General features: G+C 35.1%; 1 protein-coding gene across 1 annotated transcript in view; it reads right to left on the reverse strand.

The window, feature by feature from the left end:
* The window catches only part of HOOK1 (hook microtubule tethering protein 1), a 99,346-nt gene that overhangs the window by 23,232 nt on the left and 56,238 nt on the right, over nucleotides 1-19,876 (reverse strand). The window contains exons 9-12 of the mRNA XM_004446685.5: nucleotides 13,049-13,215; nucleotides 5,812-5,952; nucleotides 4,467-4,668; nucleotides 3,864-3,974 (exon numbers count right to left, since the gene is read on the reverse strand). Coding sequence (XP_004446742.1) covers nucleotides 3,864-3,974; nucleotides 4,467-4,668; nucleotides 5,812-5,952; nucleotides 13,049-13,215 — 621 coding nt within the window. The remainder of the gene's footprint in view (nucleotides 1-3,863; nucleotides 3,975-4,466; nucleotides 4,669-5,811; nucleotides 5,953-13,048; nucleotides 13,216-19,876) is intronic.

Genomic DNA, 19,876 nt, shown 5'->3' on the forward strand with positions numbered 1-19,876 from the left:
CAAAAACTGACAGAATTGAAGGGAGAAAAAGACAACACAAAAATAGTCCACTTTCCATAATAAATAGAATAATTTGATAGAAGACGAAAAAGGAAAGACTTGACCAAAACTATAAACCAACTTAGACCCAAAAGATATTTATAGAACAATCCTCCCAACAACAGAATATATGTGCTGCTTAAGAGCACATAGAATATTCGCCAGGATAATCCATATGGTAGGTCATAAAACAAGCCTCAGTAAATTTAAAAGGATTGGAACCATAAAAAGTATGTTTTCTGATCACAATGGAATTAAATGAGTAATCAATTATAATAAAATTTGAGAAATTCACAAATATGTGGAAATTCAAAAAACATACTACTAAATAACCAATAGGTCAAAGAAGAAATAACAAATTAGAAAATATTTTGAGATGAATGGAAACAAAAACACAATATACCAAAACTTATGGGATGCCATAAAGTATTCAGAAGAAAACTTATAGCTGTAAACACCTATATTAAAAAGGAAGAAAAATTTCAAATCAGTAACCTAACACATTTCCTCCAGAAACTACAGAACAAGCTAAATACAAAATAAGCAGAAGGAAATAAAGATTAAAGCAGAAATAGAGGAAATAGAGAATAGAATAAAAATCAACAAAACCTCAAATTTCTTTGAAAAGATCAACAAAATTGAAAAACTTCTAGCTAAACTGGCCAAGAAAAAGATGACTCTAAAATTACTAAAATCACAAATGAAGGAGGGGATATCCTCACTGATGTTACAGAAATAAAAAGGATCATGAAGAACTATCGTGAACAACTGTATGCCTAGAGATTAGATAACTTAGATTAAATGGGCAAATCCCTAAAAGACACAAACTAATGATACTGATTCTAGAACACAGAACAGATTGAAGAGACTAAAGAGTATGGATTAGGGTGGCGGACTTGACCCAGTGGTTAGGGCATCCATCTACCACATGGGAGGTCCACAGTTCAAACCAGGGCCTCCTTGTCCCGTGTGGAGCTGGCCCATGCACAGTGCTGATGCGCGCAAGGAGTGCCCTGCCATGCAGGGGTGTCCCCTGCGTAGGGAAGCCCCACGCGCAAGGCGTATGCCCCGTAAGGAGAACTGCCCAGTGTGAAAGAAAGTGCAGTCTGCCCAGGAATGGTGCTGCACACATGGAGAACTGACACAACAAGATGACGCAACAAAAAGAAACACAGATTCCCATGCCGCTGACAGCAATAGAAGCAGACAAAGAAGACGCAGCAAATAGACACAGAAAACAGACAACCAGGGTGGGGTACGGGGGTGGGGGGAGAGAAATAAATAAATATATAAATCTTTAGAAAAAAATAAATAAATAAAGAGTATGGATTAGTAATTTCCCACAAATTAATCTCAGGCCCAGATGGCTTCACTCACAAATTCTACCAAATATGCAAAGAATTAATACTACTTCTTCATAAGCTCTCCAAAAATTAGAGAACAGGGAAAACCTGCCAACTTATTCTAAGTAGTTCGTGTTACCTTGATACAAAAACCAGACAAAGACATCATAAAAAATGAAAACTACAATATCCTTACAATATAAACGCACAAATATTGGAAAAGAAGTATAACTCTTCCTATTTGCTAATGACATGATCTAATATACAGATAATCCTAAAGAATCATCTAAAAAAACTATTAGAAGTAATGAATGAATTCAACAATTTGCAGGATACAAAATTAATATACAAAAATTATTTGTGTTTGTATACACTAGCAATGATTTATCCAAAAATGAAATTAAGAGAGCAGTTTCATTTTATAATATCATCAAAAAGAATAAAATACTTAGGAGTAAATTTAGTTATAAATGCAATACTTACATACAATGAAATCTATAAAACATCACTGAAAGACATCAAAGGCCTAATTAACTGAACGACATCATCATGGATCAGAAGACAATATTGTGAAGATGCCAATGTTTTTCAAATTAGTCTACAGATTCAAGCAATCACTATCATATTTCCAGCTGAATTTTTGGAGAAATTAATAAGCTGATCCTAAAATTCATATGAAAATTCAAGGGATCCAGATTTGCTAAAACAATCTCAGAAAAGAAAGAAGTTGAAAGACCACTTCCCAATTATAAAACTTACTACAAAGCTGTAATAATGGCATAATGATAAACATAGTGATCTGTGGTATAGAATTGAAAGTCCAGAAATAATCCTTATTGTTACAACCAGGTAATTTTCAACAAGGGTGACAAGATAATTCAAAGAGAAAAGAATAGTCTTTTAAAAAAAGCAGTGCTGGGGCAAATGAATATCCCCATACAAAAAAAAAAAATAAAGTTGGACATCTACCTCACACTGTATATAAAATGTATCAATGACCTAAATATAAGATCTAAAACCATAAACTTAGAGGAAAACAAAGGAGCAAATCTTTGTGATCCTCAGCCAATGGTTTTTAAGAAACAAAACCAACAAGCACAAACAACTAAAGAAAAAAAAATGTTGAACTTCATCAAAATTATAAACTTCTGTGCTGTAAACAATACTATCAAGAAAGGGAGGAAAGTGGTTGTGGCTCAACTAATAGAGCATCAACCTATCATACGGAGATTCCAAGTTATGATACTCAGGGTCTCCTGACCTGTTTGGTGAGCTGGCCCACATGCACTGGTGCCACATGCAAGGAGTGCCATGCCACACAGGGGTGTCCCCTGTGTAGGGGTGTCCCACACGCAAGGAGCGTGTCCCGCAAGGAGAGCCGCCCCAGGTGAAAAAAGCACCGCCCGCCCAGGAGTGGTGCTGCACACACAGAGCTGACACAGCAAGATGACACAACAACAACAACAACAAAAAAGTGACACAGTTTCCCAGTGCCACATGACAAGAATAAAAGCGGACACAGAAGAACACACAGTGAATGGACACAGAGAGCAGACAATGGGGGGAAGGGGAGAGAAATAAATAAAAAAGAAATCTTTTTTTTAAAAAAAAGGGAAAAGACAACCCACAGAAAATAAATTTCTGCAAATCATTTATCTAGTAAGAGACTTGTATCAGAATATACAAAGAATTCTTAAAGTTCATTAATAAAAAGACAAAAATCTAATATAAAACAGATGAAGCATTTAAACAGATATGTCTCCAAAGAAGACGTAAGCACATAATGGCTAATAAGCACATGAAAAGATGCTCAATATCATTAGTTATTAGGTAAATGCAAATCAAAACCACCATGATATACTACTTCATACTCATTAGGGTGACTATAATCAAAAAGATATTAACAAGAGTTAGCAAGGTTATGGAACTCTCACACATGGCATGTGAGGATGGAAAATTGTTCAACTCCTTCAGAAAATAGTCTGCAATTCTTTAAAAAATTAAACATAGTTATAGTCTAACCCAGAAATTCCACTACTAGGTACATACACAAGAGAATCAAAAAACCGGTATAAGAATATTCATATGCAGCACTTTTCATATTAGGTAAACAATGGAAACCCAAATGCCCATTGACTAGTGAACACATAAACAAATGTGATATACCCATTCATGGTACGTAAATGATGACTTCATAAAGCTGTTCTCTGAGAGCCATAGGTTGACAGAATAGAGATGGAAAGGTCCACACAGAGACATAAGATCTTGTCTCTGATTTTATCTTCCCTTGTGAAGAAAACTAACAACTGCATGAAGAAATGATAGTTATTTTTACAAGACTTTCTTTAACACTAACAATATCAATTTGAGGAAAGGTAGACAGAGTAGTTGATATCACTTCCATTCTAAGAACAGCAAAGCTATTATAAAAACAAAGAAAAAGGACATATACCTTAACTTGCCAATTATATTTATATTTACCTCTTTTTCCTTAAGTAAAGCTTCATGTTTTTCTTCAAGTCGCTTCATTTCAAATGCTAGTGTGTCTGCCCTTTTGGATTCCGAGGAAAGTTTAATGTGAAGATCCTGAACCTTTTGTCAGAGACAAAAGTAAAAGATAGCAAAACTGCATATAATACTGTCTTTCAGTTGAGTAAATTATAAAACTGACTTGAAGATAATATTGATTACAAATTCTGGGTATCTGTGGAAAATAACATGGAGATAAGGAAGACTGACAAATTTTTAAATAACCAAATAATTTAGCCCCAAAAGATCAGCCTTGTACTCTTATGTTTCTCCAGGTTGTTTGATTAATAGTAAAACAGAATATTTTAGGTCACAGCTCCTTTCTCTAGGCATTTACTACTGGAAAAATTTATATGTTCAGAAGGCAATAAAAATGTAAAAGAACTAGTTAAATTCTATCAAGTCTTGAATTAAAGTTACAATAGAAGAAATCTGTCATAATAATCTCACAGCTAACTATATGCAATGCATCTATATTATTCTTAAAGGATCAAACGGGATAATAAAGTTGTGCTCTTTCATTTTTACTGATTTAAAATGAAGATATTTTCTTACCTGCCTTTTGTATGTTTCTAATTGTGTACGTGCTGCATTTGCCTTCTTCAATTCTTCTTCTAAGCTGACTGTATTATGCATATACATCATGTTTGTTTCCTGTAAAGTTTTCACTTGCTTGCGGAGGTCATTAAGATCCTGTAGTTTCTGGCGATATATTTCAACAGTTGACTCCAGTTTATTTGCTTTATCAGAGGTAGCCCTATAATAATAAAGCCTAAACATTACTGTGTAAATACTAGTAAATAATAAAGCCTAAACATTACTGTATAAATACTAGTAAATGCACCTAACAACTTTAATTGGGTTATAAATCTTCCAAATAAACTATCAATTGTCTATGACAAAAAAAAAAGCAAAAGAGAGCAATTCTAAACTTTGTGAAAACACTAGGAATAAACCAAAAATTTCAAACTTTTTGTTACAGAAGTATAAAAATAAAAATGCTACAAATTGGACACACTGAATTATGAAACAGTTTTATATATTACAATATACAAAAAGAATAATTTTGTAAATATATCAAACAATCCTGAGGTACTCTGTAGGTTACAGGCCAAACTTGCCTTGTGCATATCATTTAGGGCACTTTTGTGCTAGATACCTAATATACTCAGGAAGTTCACTCAACTAATAAATATGACTGTCTGGCAAAACACTTCCCTTTAGAGCTGTGCTTTACTTGACCAACTGGGCTGGAGCAAATAAATAAATTAATAAAATAAAAAAGTAAATAAGCAAAATCACTTCAATATCACCTGCAAATCTAAATTAATGGCTCTAAAGAGTTTGTTTTCAAATGCATACCACAACTTCAAAAAATTTAGCTAATTAAAGGAAAAAACCATAAAATGTAATGATCAACTGGATCATCCATACATTTGTGAAATATTTCATATGTGGAAGCTAAATAAAAATATTATGTTGTCAAAAGAGAATTCTTCTTGAAATAAATGCTAGCATTATTACATATAGTTATATTTTCTCAAAAGCTGAAATATGGTTTGTGGGAATGCATTTCCTTACACAAACGTTTATAAAATATATACTAGGTATCGGAAGACCAAACTAAATGTATCTAAAAGTGACTCAATTACAAAATTCTAAGATAAAGGTATCATTTGGGATTTATGGGTTCTAATAAGGAAATTTCTAACAATAATAGAACATTATCCTTCAACTACAATAACTATAAACAAGAATGAAAGAAATTAAGACTAGATAAAAACTGATCAAACTTGGGACACAGTGATAACTTCTAGAAACCCTGATTAAATTATGGAATACTAAATTTGAATACGTAGTAAATCAGAAGTAACATAATTATATTTAGACACACTCATACCTAAGTATATCTATTTCATCTTTCAGTGCTCTTGTTTCTTCAGCAAGACTAGTCAATTCATCATTCCTATGCTGAAATTCAATGAGTTGCTTTTCAAGCTCTTCACAATGAACACGATAATCATCTTTTGCAGCTTCGAGCCTTCAATAAAGAAAACAACTATGTATTTATAACGTAATTGCCATCATTTATTTTTCCTACTGAGCTATGAGCCTAAGAAGACATACTTTATAAAAAGTAATTCTACAATCAAGAGAGGATAGACTTAAGGGGGTAAGACAATTTTAGGCTCCTGGTTCTGAAACAGACTTGAGAAATAAACTTAATGTTCTGAATTTCCATTTTCACTTCTGAAACACTATGCTTAGTATTATCTCTAGTTCTAAGAGAAATTTCTATTTCAAAGGATAAAGAAAAAAAGGAAATGGATGAGATGTACATTAAAATTACTAAAAAATATACATAGTATGTAAAGTGATAACTCTAAACATACTGATGAATTAAGGATGAACACTTCAAACTCTAGAGTAATATCAAAAACCAAGACAATTCAGTAATGAAAATCCAACATTAAAAATCTGATTAACCCAAAAAAAGAAGGAAAGGAAGAACAAAGGAAAAAAACAAAAAACAGATAGTGCAAATGGAAAACTAGGAGTAAAAGGACAGACCTAAATACAAACATATCAATTACCATATAAAAGTTCAATGGAGAGAACATTCTAAATAAAAGAGATGATCAGGCTGGGTGAAAAAAAACAAGGCTGAAATATATGCTAATCAAAAGATATATTTTAAATTTAAAGACACAGATAAATTGAAAGTAAAATGATAGAAAGCTGTGATATCTTTATTAATATGAAGTACAATAGATTTTCTGGTAAAATATTATCAAATAGAAACTTTGTCATTATAAAAGATTCAATTCATCAGAAAGACATAGCATTAATGTCTGTATACACCTAATAGAGCTCCAAAATACATGAAGAAAAAACTAATTAAATGTAGATATATACAAATCCAAAATAATTGTTGAAGATTGTAACATATGTCTCAATAATTGATAAAACAAAATATCAATAAAAAAATATGGAAGATCTGAACAATATCAACCAACTTGATATAATTTAAATCTGTAGAAAATGTCACCCAACAATTATAGTATACACATTTTTAAAGTGCATATGGATCATTCACCATAATAAAACATGATGTGTCACATAAAATAAGTATTAAGAAATATCAAAAGATTGAAATCACGTGGATCACATTCTTGAATTGCAAGGGAATTAAGTTAAAAATCAGTAAACAATATGAAATCTGGAAAAGTCTTAAATATTTGGAAATTAAACAAAACACTTCTAAATGACCTGTGGGTCAAGGAAGAAATCACAAGCATATTTCAAACTGAATAATAACTCAAAGACAACATATCAAATTTGTGGACACAGTGTTTTGAGGGAAATTTACCACTTTCAATATTAGAAAGGAAGAGAGGCTTAAAATCAATGATCTAAGTTTCACTGATCTAAGTTTCAAACTTAAGAAACTAGAAAAAGAAGAGCAAATCAAATCCAAAAGGACTACAAAAAATAAACAACATCAACAAAACCTTGTACAGTAGAAAATGGAAGTTAAAAGGGTGCTTTTAAAGGACTAATAAAATTGATGACTCTCTAGGCAAGAGTAATCAAGAAATATGAAAGAAAATACAAATGACCAATATTAGTAATGAAAGAGGACTATCACCATAATTTATACAGTCACTAAAGGACAATGAAATAGAATATTATGAGCAATATTATATCAATAAATGCAATAAATTGAAAAACCCTGAATAAATTCAATATCTTAAAAAACAGAACTAGACAAACTGACACAAGATGAAATAGAAAACCTGAAGTCATCTTACTAAAGAAATTAAATTTATTATTAAAAGTCCTTTCACAAAGGAAACTACAAGCCCAGATTGTTTTCTTGATAAATTCTACCAAATACTAAGGAAGAAATATCATTCTTACACAAACTGTTTCAGAAAACAGATGGTCTGGAGGGTATTTCCCAATTTATTCTATGAGGTTAGAAGAACCTGATAAAACCTCAAAAAAGCGTTACAAAAAAATTATAGACCAATATCAATCATGAACGTAGTCATAAACACTCTTTCAAACTACTACCAATCCAAATATATCTGGCCATACATTAAGCAGAATAATAAAATAAGACCAAAGGGGTTTATCCCCAAAATGTAATGTTAGTTTAACATTCAAAATTCAATCATATTTTTTTAAAAGAAAAAGGGAAACAATACAATCTTTTCAAGATGCAGAAAAATCTTACAAAAATCAATCTCTATTCATGATAAACACTCTTAACAAATTAGAAGAAAAAGGGAAATGTCTTCAACTGAATAAAAAGCATGCATAAAAAACCTACAAATAGCATCATACTTGATAGTACTTAATTGATCATTTTTCCCCTTAAGACTGCGGAAAAAAGCAAGGATGTATAATCTTGCAAAAAGGCAATAAATATAAATACAAGGCAGAAATATGAGAAATGAAGTAAAATTCTATTAATAGATGACATAGTTGTCATTTCTTAGAATTGTCTTTGTAAAAAAAATTACTAAAATTAGTAAGCAAATTAAGAAACTTTGTAAAATCACAATACTAATATACCAAAATCAGTTATACACCTATATATTAGCAGAAAACTTTTGGAGAACACTTTTTAAGTTGCGTTTGTAATAGAAACAAAAACAAAATACTTGGGTATAAAATGAACAAAAACAGGGAAGCGGACTTGGTGCAGTGGTTAGGGCATCTGCCTACCACATGGGTGGTCCGCGGTTCAAACCCCGGACCTCCCTGACCCGTGTGGAGCTGGCCCACGTGCAGTGCTGATGCATGCAAGGAATGCCATGCCACGCAGGGGTGTCCCCCATGTAGGGGAGCCCAACGCGCAAGGAGTGCGCCCCATAAGGAGAGCCACCCAGCGTGAAAGAAAGTCCAAGAATGGTGCCGCACACATGGAGAGCTGACACAACATGTTGCAACAACAACAACAACAAAAAGAAACAGATTCCCGTGCCACTGACAACAACAGAAGCGGACAAAGAAGACGCAGCAAAAAGACACAGAGAACAGACAATGGGGGTGGGTGGTTGGAGAAGGGGAGAGAAATAAATAAATAAATAAATAAATCTTAAAAAAAAACATATTGGACTTCTACAATGAAAACACTGCTGAGAGAAAATCTGAAGTAAGAGACCAAGTTCATATAAAGGAAAAACTCCACACAGTTAAGATATTAATTAGATACAATCCAAATCAAAATCCTAAAATTTTTTTTATAGAAATTAGCTGATTCTCAATTTTATGTAGAAATGCAAAGGACTTAGAATAGCTAAAACAAACTTTGAAAAGAAAGAACAAAATTGGAAGACTCACACTACATGATTTCAAAAGACTGACTCTAAAGCTACAGTAATCAAGATGGTGTCATAACAAAGATAGGCCAAATGATAAATGGAGCACAATATAAAGTCCATAAAAGACCTAAATTTATATAGTCAATTTGTTTTTGACAAAGGTGCCAAAGCAACTCAATGGGATAAATTAAATGTCTTTTCAACAGTTATTGAACAACTAAGATGGCTAATATTAATAATACCCACACTGCACATCATCAAAAAAATTTATTCAAGCTGGAATGTATGCCTAAATGTAAAAGATAAAACTGTGAAGATTTTATAAGAAAAAACTGAAGCATATTTTCACAACCTGTGAATAGGCAACGATTTCTCGGATAGAACACAAAAAGTGTTAACCTTAAAAATACTGATGAACACTATCTAAATTTTAAAATTTTCCTCTTTGAAAGACACTGTTTAAAAAACTGACAAGGAAAGACACAGCATGGGATAAATGCTTACTACACACATACCTGACAAAGAACTTAAAAAAACCTACAAGTCAATAATAAAAAGACAATCCAATATAAAAACAGGACAACAGTGTAAAGTGAGGAAACTTCGCAAAGATACATGAATGATCAATTAGATCATGAGTACTCAACACATCATTCATTAGTTATCAGGAAAATGAAGTTTAAATTCACAATTAAATACCACTAAACACCCACAATTAAATACCACTACATACCCATTGGAACGGCTAAAATTAAAGCCATATAAAACCAAATTTGGTATGTAGCTGGAGCAACTAGAACTCTCAAACACTCCTGGTGGAAATCTAAAATGGTAAAACCACTTTGAAAAACGCTTAATCAGTATCTTTCAAAATTAAACAGAGACTTATTGTATGACCCAGCATTCCTAGCTATTTGCCCAAGAGATACGAAAAATTACATTCACTAAAGTCCTGTGCACCAATGTTCATACCAACTTTATTTATATTAGCCCCAAACTGGAAACAATCGAAATGTCTAACTAAAGGAAAATAGATTTTAAAAAATGGTATAGTGTATTGTGAATCTGTGTAATGGAATGCTACTCAGCAATAAAAAAAGAATGAATTCCTGATGCATTCAACAACATGGTTCAATCTCACAAACATGCTAAGCCAAAGAAGCCAGTCACCAGAGTTCATTCTGCATGATTCAATTTATATAATGTCCAAATCAGAGAAAAGTAATCTAAAAAAATCAGAAATTAGCCTCTGGAAGAGTGGGGACTGACCAGGAAGGGACAGAAGGGGATTTTCTGTAGTGATGGAAATGATGCAAATATTGATAAGGGTGTAAGTTACACAGATATATGCATTTGTCAAAAAAAAATCAAATTGTATTCAGTAGTTATGCATTTCACCATATATAAATGTTATGTTGTAAAAAACAAAACAAAACTGTAAACATACTGAACTCTATAACAGGTTACTTTTTACAAAGGTATGGGTTAGCAATTCTGAAACTACTTTGTCTTTGGGCTTTAGCAAACAAGTGCTGAAAAAAATGGAGCCAAGTTTTTTCTGTTGGAGAAGGGAGTTATGATACAGAAATGGAGTTGCCTAGAATGAACTCTGAGGTATTCATCTAAAGCTAATCCATTTAATGAACTCATGTTCATCTTTAGATATAAAAATAAACATAGCTCCATGTACATATAAGTATTTGAATATGGGCGAGTATGAACCTGTGTGAGTGTATTTTCTAACTATGACCACCATGGTGGCCTAGAAGAAACAATAAAAAAGCACATCTGGAGCACAGATCTTTGTTTATAAATAACATTCTCCAACTAAAAGGAACCAGAACTCCTTGGAGAAATGGCTAACCCTAGAGTTGGGAAAAGGAAAGGATTAGATGGGTCTGGAGTATTTTGTCAAGCCAGAAAGTAAGTGCTCAAAGAATGATGCCAAAATGTTGAAAGAACATAAGGACCAACTGAATATCAAATATGGAACAATTTGAGTATCAAAACAGATGATAGTAATTGATTTATAATCACTGACTAAGGGGAAGTGGATTTGGCTCAATGGATAGAGCCACATGGGAGGTCCAAGGTTCAAACCAAGGGCCTCCTGACCCGTGTGGTAAAGCTGGCCCATGCGCAGTGCTGATGCATGCAAGGAGTGCCACGCAGGGGTGGCCCCCGCATAGGGGAGCCCCACGTGCAAGGAGTGCGCCCTGTAAGAAGAGCTGCCCTGTGTGAAAAAATTGCAGCCTGTCCAGGAGTGGAGACACACACACGGAGAGCTAACACAGCAAGATGATGCAACAGAAAGACACAGGGGAAACGGACTTTGGCCCAGTGGTTAGGGCGTCCATCTACCATATGGGAGGTCCGCGGTTCAAACCCCAGGCCTCCTTGACCCGTGTGGAGCTGGCCATGCGCAGCGCTAATGCGCGCAAGGAGTGCCGTGCCACACAAGGGTGTCCCCGCGTGGGGGAGCCCCACGCGCAAGGAGTGCGCCCGTGAGGAAAGCTGCCCAGCGTGAAAAGAAAGAGCAGCCTGCCCAGGAATGGCGCCGCCCACACTTCCCATGCTGCTGACGACAACAGAAGCGGACAAAGAAACAAGATTCAGCAAATAGACACCAAGAACAGACAACCAGGGGAGGGGGGGAAATTAAATAAATAAATAAATCTTTAAAAAAAAAAGAAAGACACAGATTCCCAGTGCCACTGACAAGAATACAAGCAGACATAGAAGAACACACAGCAGATGGACACAGAGAGCAGACAACTGGAGTGGGGGGGGGGGGGGAGAGAAATAAAAAATAAATCTTAAAAAAAAAAAATCACTGACTAAGAATCCATTATCGAATGCAATGCATGGTCCTGGAATAGATTCTGGAATGGAAAAAAAGTAGCTATAAAAGACAATAAAACAATTCATAAAATTTTAAAATGATCTGTGGATTAGATACTATTGTATCAGTAATAAATCCCTAATATTGATTACTCTACTCTGGTTAAGAGAATTTCCTTGTTTTTAAGAAATACTCACTGAAGTATATAGAGGTAAAGGAGCGTATCTCCAGCTTACCCTCAAGTTGTTCCGAAGAACCATGTATATCTATATGACTATGTTCATAGAGAGAACGATAATGCAAATGGGGCAAGATATAAAAGAACTATTGATTCTGAGAGAAGGGTACAAAGGAATTCCTTGTATTAATCTTGTAATTTTTTTTCTAAGTTTGGAATTACATCAAAATAAAGTTAATAAGAAAACATGTACAGTACGAGTAGCGTGTCTTCTCTCAAGGGCTTATGGTGAAAAGCTCTAGTGGTAAGCACACAGGAGACAATCAATGTCTATTAAAGGTAAGAATGTGTATATTCATTTTTTAAAAAAGAAACATATAATTAAAAAGTGAAAAGTGTCTCTTTAACTTAAGATTTACATTTTTGTCTATTTACTTTTGGGTTTCCTTTTTTATGTAAACAGCTCCCTATCCCCTCTACCTCCACCTCACGCCTTCTGGCTTCAGCAATTACTCCTTTGTATGAACTCCTTTTGTTCTTATCTATGATTTTATTTGACCCTTATCAACATGCTGTTTTGAAATGTTTTATTCTTACATAGTATCCCACTTGCTTAACTGGATTGTAAGCCCTGTGAGGGCAGGAACCACTTCTTATTCCATTTGGTATCTTTAACAGCTTAACAGTTTAATAATGCTTAATAACTAATTGTTGATACCATGATTTTTTAGCTACCACTTTAATAGACAGAACTCTACAGAATGACTTCTACTGAAAATGATACCTGAAGTTTTCTTCCTGTAATTGTTCTAGTTGTAACTGTGCATGAAAATACTTTTTTGCAACCACTGTATTTGGATCATCAAAAGATCCATCCAATTGGTCAAGTTTTTCATTCATCATCTCATTCTCAGAAACCAGTGAATTCTTTTCATCTTGAAGTGTAGTCACCTAAAGAAAAATACACAAATATAAGCATCAATAGCAAAAATGCCCTTAGATTTGAGTCCAAAGTTCTCGATTCTAATGCTGCTGTGTCATTAAGCAGCTTGGTCAAAATGACTAGATAATTTATAAGAATCTTTCCAATTCTGGGAGAATTCTGAGTCCATAAGGTTTGGATCAAACAAAATAAATCAAGAGAATGAGGATATCTTTTAAATGTTATGCATGCTTTAGTTCTAAGCCTCTAAAACTTGACACACTAATAAACTTCAAAAACACCATTTGTTCCCCTTTTACGTATTAACTAATTTTTAGGATGCCATTAAAAAGTAAACTAAAATACATACACACATGTACAAAATTAATTTAGGTACATAGTAGAAAATTATCAGCCACACGTCACTTACTAAGGGGAGGATCACATTTGGTTAATGAATTAATAGCAGAGAGCTGAATTGTAACTATTAATACACTGAGACTGTATATGATTTAAAACATAAAAACATATTACTTTAGAACCATATCAAATGTCAGTATCTGATACATTTTTTACCATGACTTGGTCCCTTGGTTCTATTTCTTTTCCATTTAAAAACACTCTTAAAAATTTATGGCTAAGAGTGGGCCTTTTTTAACACCAGATGTTTACATATGATTCTATTTAGAATTACTTTGAAGAAAAGGTGACTGTCATGACTTCCAATAAATTATTGAACAAGTCTGCTATTTACATTTTCAATAGGAGCAATTAATTAAATTAAGTGAATGAAAATAGAAATTGAAATAGTGAGCTAATAAAGGGAAATTAAAATCAAGCAATTGCCTTAAAGTATAGGCAAATTATAAACATTTTTCTACAAATAAGAAATAACAAAGACTAGGGAATCTGTCCCTAGGCAGACTACACAAGGAAACAACTTTGTTTTTTTAAAATTCAATGTATGCATCCATTCCTGTCATGCAAGCAGCTTTGTGACGATTGTTCTGTGTACTTGATACTTCTAAGTGTTTCAAGTACAAAAAAGAGATTTTACTGTCAAGATTTTACAGTAGACATGTACATGACAGAAAATGTCAAAGGTGCATTGATGGAAGTACACTAAAGGGTGGATGGGGGCCACAAAGCAAAATATATCTAATTCTAGTTTGATGGTAGGGACTGTCATAAAAGAAATGATAGAAAGTTACGATACCCTCAGTCTTCAAAACTGGGTATGGGGAAACGGACTTTGGCCCAGTGGTTAGGGCGTCCGTCTACCATATGGGAGGTCCGCGGTTCAAACCCCGGGCCTCCTTGACCCGTGTGGAGCTGGCCATGCGCAGTGCTGATGCGCGCAAGGAGTGCCGTGCCACGCAAGGGTGTCCCCCGCGTGGGGGAGCCCCACGCGCAAGGGGTGCGCCCGTGAGGAGAGCCGCCCAGCGTGAAAAGAAAGCGCAGCCTGCCCAGGAATGGCGTCGCCCACACTTCCCGTGCCGCTGACGACAACAGAAGCGGACAAAGAAACGGACAAAGAAACAAGACGCAGCAAAATAGACACCAAGAACAGACAACCAGGGGAAGGGGGGAAATTAAATAAATAAATAAATCTTAAAAAAAAAAAAAACTGGGTATGAATTCTCTAAGGAAGAGGATGAAGAACAAATTTAGTGTTTTGACAGGTAATTAGCCAACTTTGATCTTGTCAGTATTTTTTAGTGTGGTTTCAGATCCACCTTCGTCACAGACATGGGGCAAGGGATCAGGGAATGGGAGTGACAGGTGTTGTTAAATACATATCTTGTACCCACCCCAGATCTATGACTTGGAATCTCTGGTGGTAGGATTCTAGACATCTTTAACTAGTGCTCAAGGGTGACATACTTTGGGGGCTGACTCTGTACATGCCTCTGTTCCTTTGTCTCTCAGAGCCATTTACGATAGAGGAAAGATCAAAAAATAATAAATACTCATTTTCTCACATCAACCAAATTTAACTATTAACATTTTATCCTGTTTGCTTATTTAAAAATATATAGAATGTGAACTTCTATAGCTGGAGTCCCACACGATTCTTAGGCACATTAAAGTTTGAAAACTGCTGCCTTACAATATGAACTTACACAATGAAAATAAGGAATATGTTTTTTCTCTAACATACTATAAGCAGAAATAATAAGCCACTGCTATTGCATTTAAGTGAAGGAATTCCAACTACTAAGTCAGGCTTTATGAATAATGATTGGAAAAGGCAGAAATTAAGAGTAAATTGCAGGAAGCAGACTTGGTCCAGTGGTTAGGGTATCCACCTACCACATGGGAGGTCCGCGGTTCAAACCCCGGGCCTCCTTGACATGTGTGGAGCTGGCCCACGTGCAGTGCTGATGCACACAAGGAGTGCCGTGCCACGCAGGGGTGTCCCCCATGTGCAAGGAGTGTGCCCCGTAAGGACAGCCGCCCAGTGCGAAAGAAAGTGCAGCCTGCCCAAGAATGGCGCTGTACACATGGAAAGCTGACATAAGATGATGCAGCAAAAAGAAACACAGATTTCCATGCCGCTGACAACAGAAGCAGACAAAGAAGAACAACAGAAGAGGACAAAGAAGAACACGCAGCAAATAGACACAAAGAACAGACAACTAGGGCAGGGGCAGGAGAAATAAAATAAAATAAATAAATCTTAAAAAAGAAAAAAAAAGAGTAAATAGCTATACCTTTATCCGAGTCCCCATAATCTTTTTGGCTAGAACAGAACTGGAGCACGTTATCAAAGGTTCCAATTAAACTCCACATTGTGAAGATTATTTTTAATACACATATGTAGGCCTTCCTTCTAACTTAATGAATTAGAATTTCAATTGCCCCAACATCTATAACCATAATTTGGATTCAAGTTTAACCATGTAAATCTTTTACCAAAGAATCTCCATTCTTTATTTTGGTTAATATTTTTATCAGCTGGATTATGTGAACATGTAGTTTTGTTCAAGAAGGTCCCATATGAGCTCTTCATCTGGATCGAATACTGTTTCTTTGCCTTAGCATTTTACAGGAATTCTGGCATTAAAGTTGCATATGGACAGGCTTGAGTATAATTTTCCTTTTTGTGTTTTTGTGGATATGTTTTCTATCTGAATGACTGAGGAGTTATCTTTCCTTTATTTTTAAAGTTCAGTAGCTTAACTGGGATAAGACTTGGTCTTAAACATTACTATTGTCTTCGAACCTTTTTTTCCCCTGAAACAGTGTGGTCTTTCAATCTTCACATTCAGTAAGCCTTATATTTATTTGTTAGCTTCTTTTTGTTGATTAGATCTCTTTATACTTTTTTTTAGATATATACAAATATATACACATATATGTGGGTCTCTGTAAACACCAACATATCGTCGTTAATCACACAAACACCTAGCAAAGATACCACACTAGACACTGGAACCAGAGAAATTATTTAGATATCACAGTCCCTGCCTTCATAGTGCTAACAGAAGCAGAAGAGTCCAAAAATTAAGTTAGTAATTACAAGAAAGTGTGATGAATATTATGATGGGAAAATGGGTTGCTATGGGAACACACAGTGGTGGTTCATCATTTTTTACAAACAGCACTACTATCTTTTAGCATATTTTTTCTCTTTCTATTGTCACTTATCTTTTCTTCAATTTTTTAAAAAAAATTTACAAACACTCCCCTTCCCCTCTGTAAACTATAATTTGCTTTGTCTCTGAAAATTTTGCTATTCCTAATCATCTCTTCTAAGTGATATAAAACAATATTTGTCCTTATGTACCTCACTTATTTCACTGAGTATTATTCAAGGTTCTTCCATTCTGCCACTCTCTCTCAAAAGTTCGTTTCTTATGGATAAATAACATTCCAGTGTGTTTGTACCACATTTTGTTTATATAATCTTTTTTTTTTTTTAGGGTTTTATTTATTTCTCCCCATCCCCTTGTTTGCACTTCTGTGTCTGTTTGTCTTCCTTGTTTCTTTAGGAGACACCGGGAGCCAAACCCAGGGTATGGGAGGGAGGTGCCTAATTGCTTGAGCCACCTCTGCTCCCTGCTTTGTTGTGTCTCTCATTTGTTTTCCCTCCCCATGTCTCTTGTGTCAGCTCACTGTGCCTGCCTGTTGCATTAGCTCGCTGTCTTCTTTAGGAGGCACCAGGAACCTCTGCTCCCTGCTTTGTTGAGTCTCTCATAGTTTTTCCCTATTGCTTCTCGAGTCATCTTGTTACATCCATTAGCTTGCTGCACCTGCCCATCAAGCCAGCTAGCTGTTTTCTTTAGAAGGCACTGGGAACCAGGGACCTTCCATGTGGGTGGGAGCTCAGTCACTTGAGTCACACCTGCTTCCCTATACAACCATTTTTTGATAGACACTTGGGTTGTTTCCACCTTTTGGTTATTATGAATAGTGCTGCTAAACATCAGTGTACAAGTATGTGTCTGAGACCCTGTTTTCACTCTACGGATATATACCTAGAAATGGAACTGTCACATCATATGGTGATTCTATATTTAACTTTTTGAAGAATCACCATATTGCTTTCCACAGTGGCTGCACCATTTTACACTCTTATCAACAAGGCACTTTTCTATTTTTAAATAAAAGCCACCCTTGTGGGTGTGAAGTGGTATCTCACTGTCATTTTGATTTGCATTTCCCTAAGGATTAATGATGCTGAGTATCTTTTCATATGTTTATTTGCTATTTATATATTTTCTTTGGAGAAATGTCTATTCAACTTCTTTGCCCATTTTTAATTGGGTTATCTTTTTGTTGTTGCACCATAAAAGTTCTTTATATATTCTGGACATATTAAGTCCTTATCTAATGTATAGTTTGAAACAATTTCCCCCCATTCTGTAAACCACCTATTTTCCTAGTAAAAAAGTTTTTAATTTTGATGACATCAAACTCATCTACTATTTTTATTGCTTGTGCTCCTAGTGTTATATCTAAGAATCCACTGCTCAATTTCAGGTCATGAAGATTTGCCCCTAAGTTATTTTCTAAGAGTTTTATATTTTTAGCTCTTATAATTTAGGTCCTTGATCCATTTTGAGTTAATTTTTATATATGGTATAAGGTAAGAGCCTAACTTCATTCTTCTGCATGTGAATATCCAGTTTTCTAATCTCTTTATACTTTTCATCAACATTCAATATGATGGGAAGCGGCTGTGGCTCAACTGATAGAGCATCTGCCTACTATATGGAGGGTCCAGGGTTTGATACCCAGGGCCTCCTGACCCATGTGGTGAGATGGCCTACACGCAGTGCTGCTGCGAGCAAGGAGTGCTGTGCCATGCAGGGGTGTTCCCCACGTAGGGGTGCCCCACGCACAAGGAATGCACCCCGCAAGAAGAGGTGCTCCGTGCAAAAAAAGTGCAGCCTGCCCAGGAGTGGCACCACACATACAGAAAGCTGATACAACAAAAAAAGAGACACAGTTTCCTGGTGCCACATGACAAGAAAGCAAGTGGACACAGAAGAACACACAGCTAATGGACACAGAGAACAGACAACAGGGGGGAAGGAGAGAGAAATAAATAAAAATAAATCTTAAAAAAAAAATTCAAAATGATAACCTCAAACCTTTCCTGTTAGTCATCTGATTTTCAGCTGTTTCTGACTTCTTAGTAGTACAATGATGTTGTTTTAGAGTCTCAATGTTTCTATGCATCTTCAATCTCTTTAAATTTCATTTTGTTGTTTGATTACCTAGTCTGCTTTACTGATGTATTCTTACAAAATTGTTGCACATCATAAAGCCAAAGTTGTTTTCTAAGTTGGGCTATTGTGTCTTACATGCTCTCATCTCTTCTACTTATGGTTTTAATTTGTAACATGTCTACAAAGATGGCATGCTATTATTCATCTTATTGTTGCTTGATTTGTAGTTAAGAAATGCTATTTGTTCCAATGTAGGGCGGATGACTTCTTAGACACCCTTTCCATTGTATCTGATGTCCAGAATGGTTTCCCCTCTAAGCCATTTTTGGGATTGTTTTCTCTCCATAACACTCTTTATCCCTGAGAATGGTGGGGGAAGGAATGGAGGTCAGTTGAGATGTCAAATTTTTTTAGAACATCTGGACTATGCTCTGACTTCTGAGGTTGTACTAAGTGCCTTATACCAGGACAATGGGAGGTGTATCCTATTCCCATGGGAGAATTCTTCTGGGCATCATACTGTTTCCCCAATTCACTATATCCTTTGTTTATATCAAAAAGAGTCAGGCCTTTACTTAACAGTCTTCTTAGTAATCATTTCCATTCCAACCCAGTCTCTACAAGTAAAATGCAAAGAAATAAAAACATGCATTTCCTTCTGATTGGGGGACTTTGAGAAATCTCAGAATTTTTGTTGGTTCCACTGCATGGTCTGAGGGGTAGGTGAAGAGGAGGGTAGGGCCCTGCTATGCGGCATTGCTCTCAATTTTATATACTTGATTCTTTCCTAGACTCCCAGTTTTTAATTGAACTTCATTAGGTTATGCCCTTTTTTGTTTACCTGACCCTGGTGACTTTCTTAATAGGTTATTTTTTTTCTCTCGTTACTTTGGTTAGGTATCAAAAGGGAATTTTAGGACGCAGTTTCAATCCATGTTCAATCCATGTTTTAACCAAGAAATTCTCCTGAAATTTTTAAATCTGCTGAAAAGTAAACAATTTTCAAAACTAT

The sequence above is a fragment of the Dasypus novemcinctus genome, chromosome 9, assembly GCF_030445035.2.
Source record: "Dasypus novemcinctus isolate mDasNov1 chromosome 9, mDasNov1.1.hap2, whole genome shotgun sequence".
Taxonomy (NCBI): domain Eukaryota; kingdom Metazoa; phylum Chordata; class Mammalia; order Cingulata; family Dasypodidae; genus Dasypus; species Dasypus novemcinctus.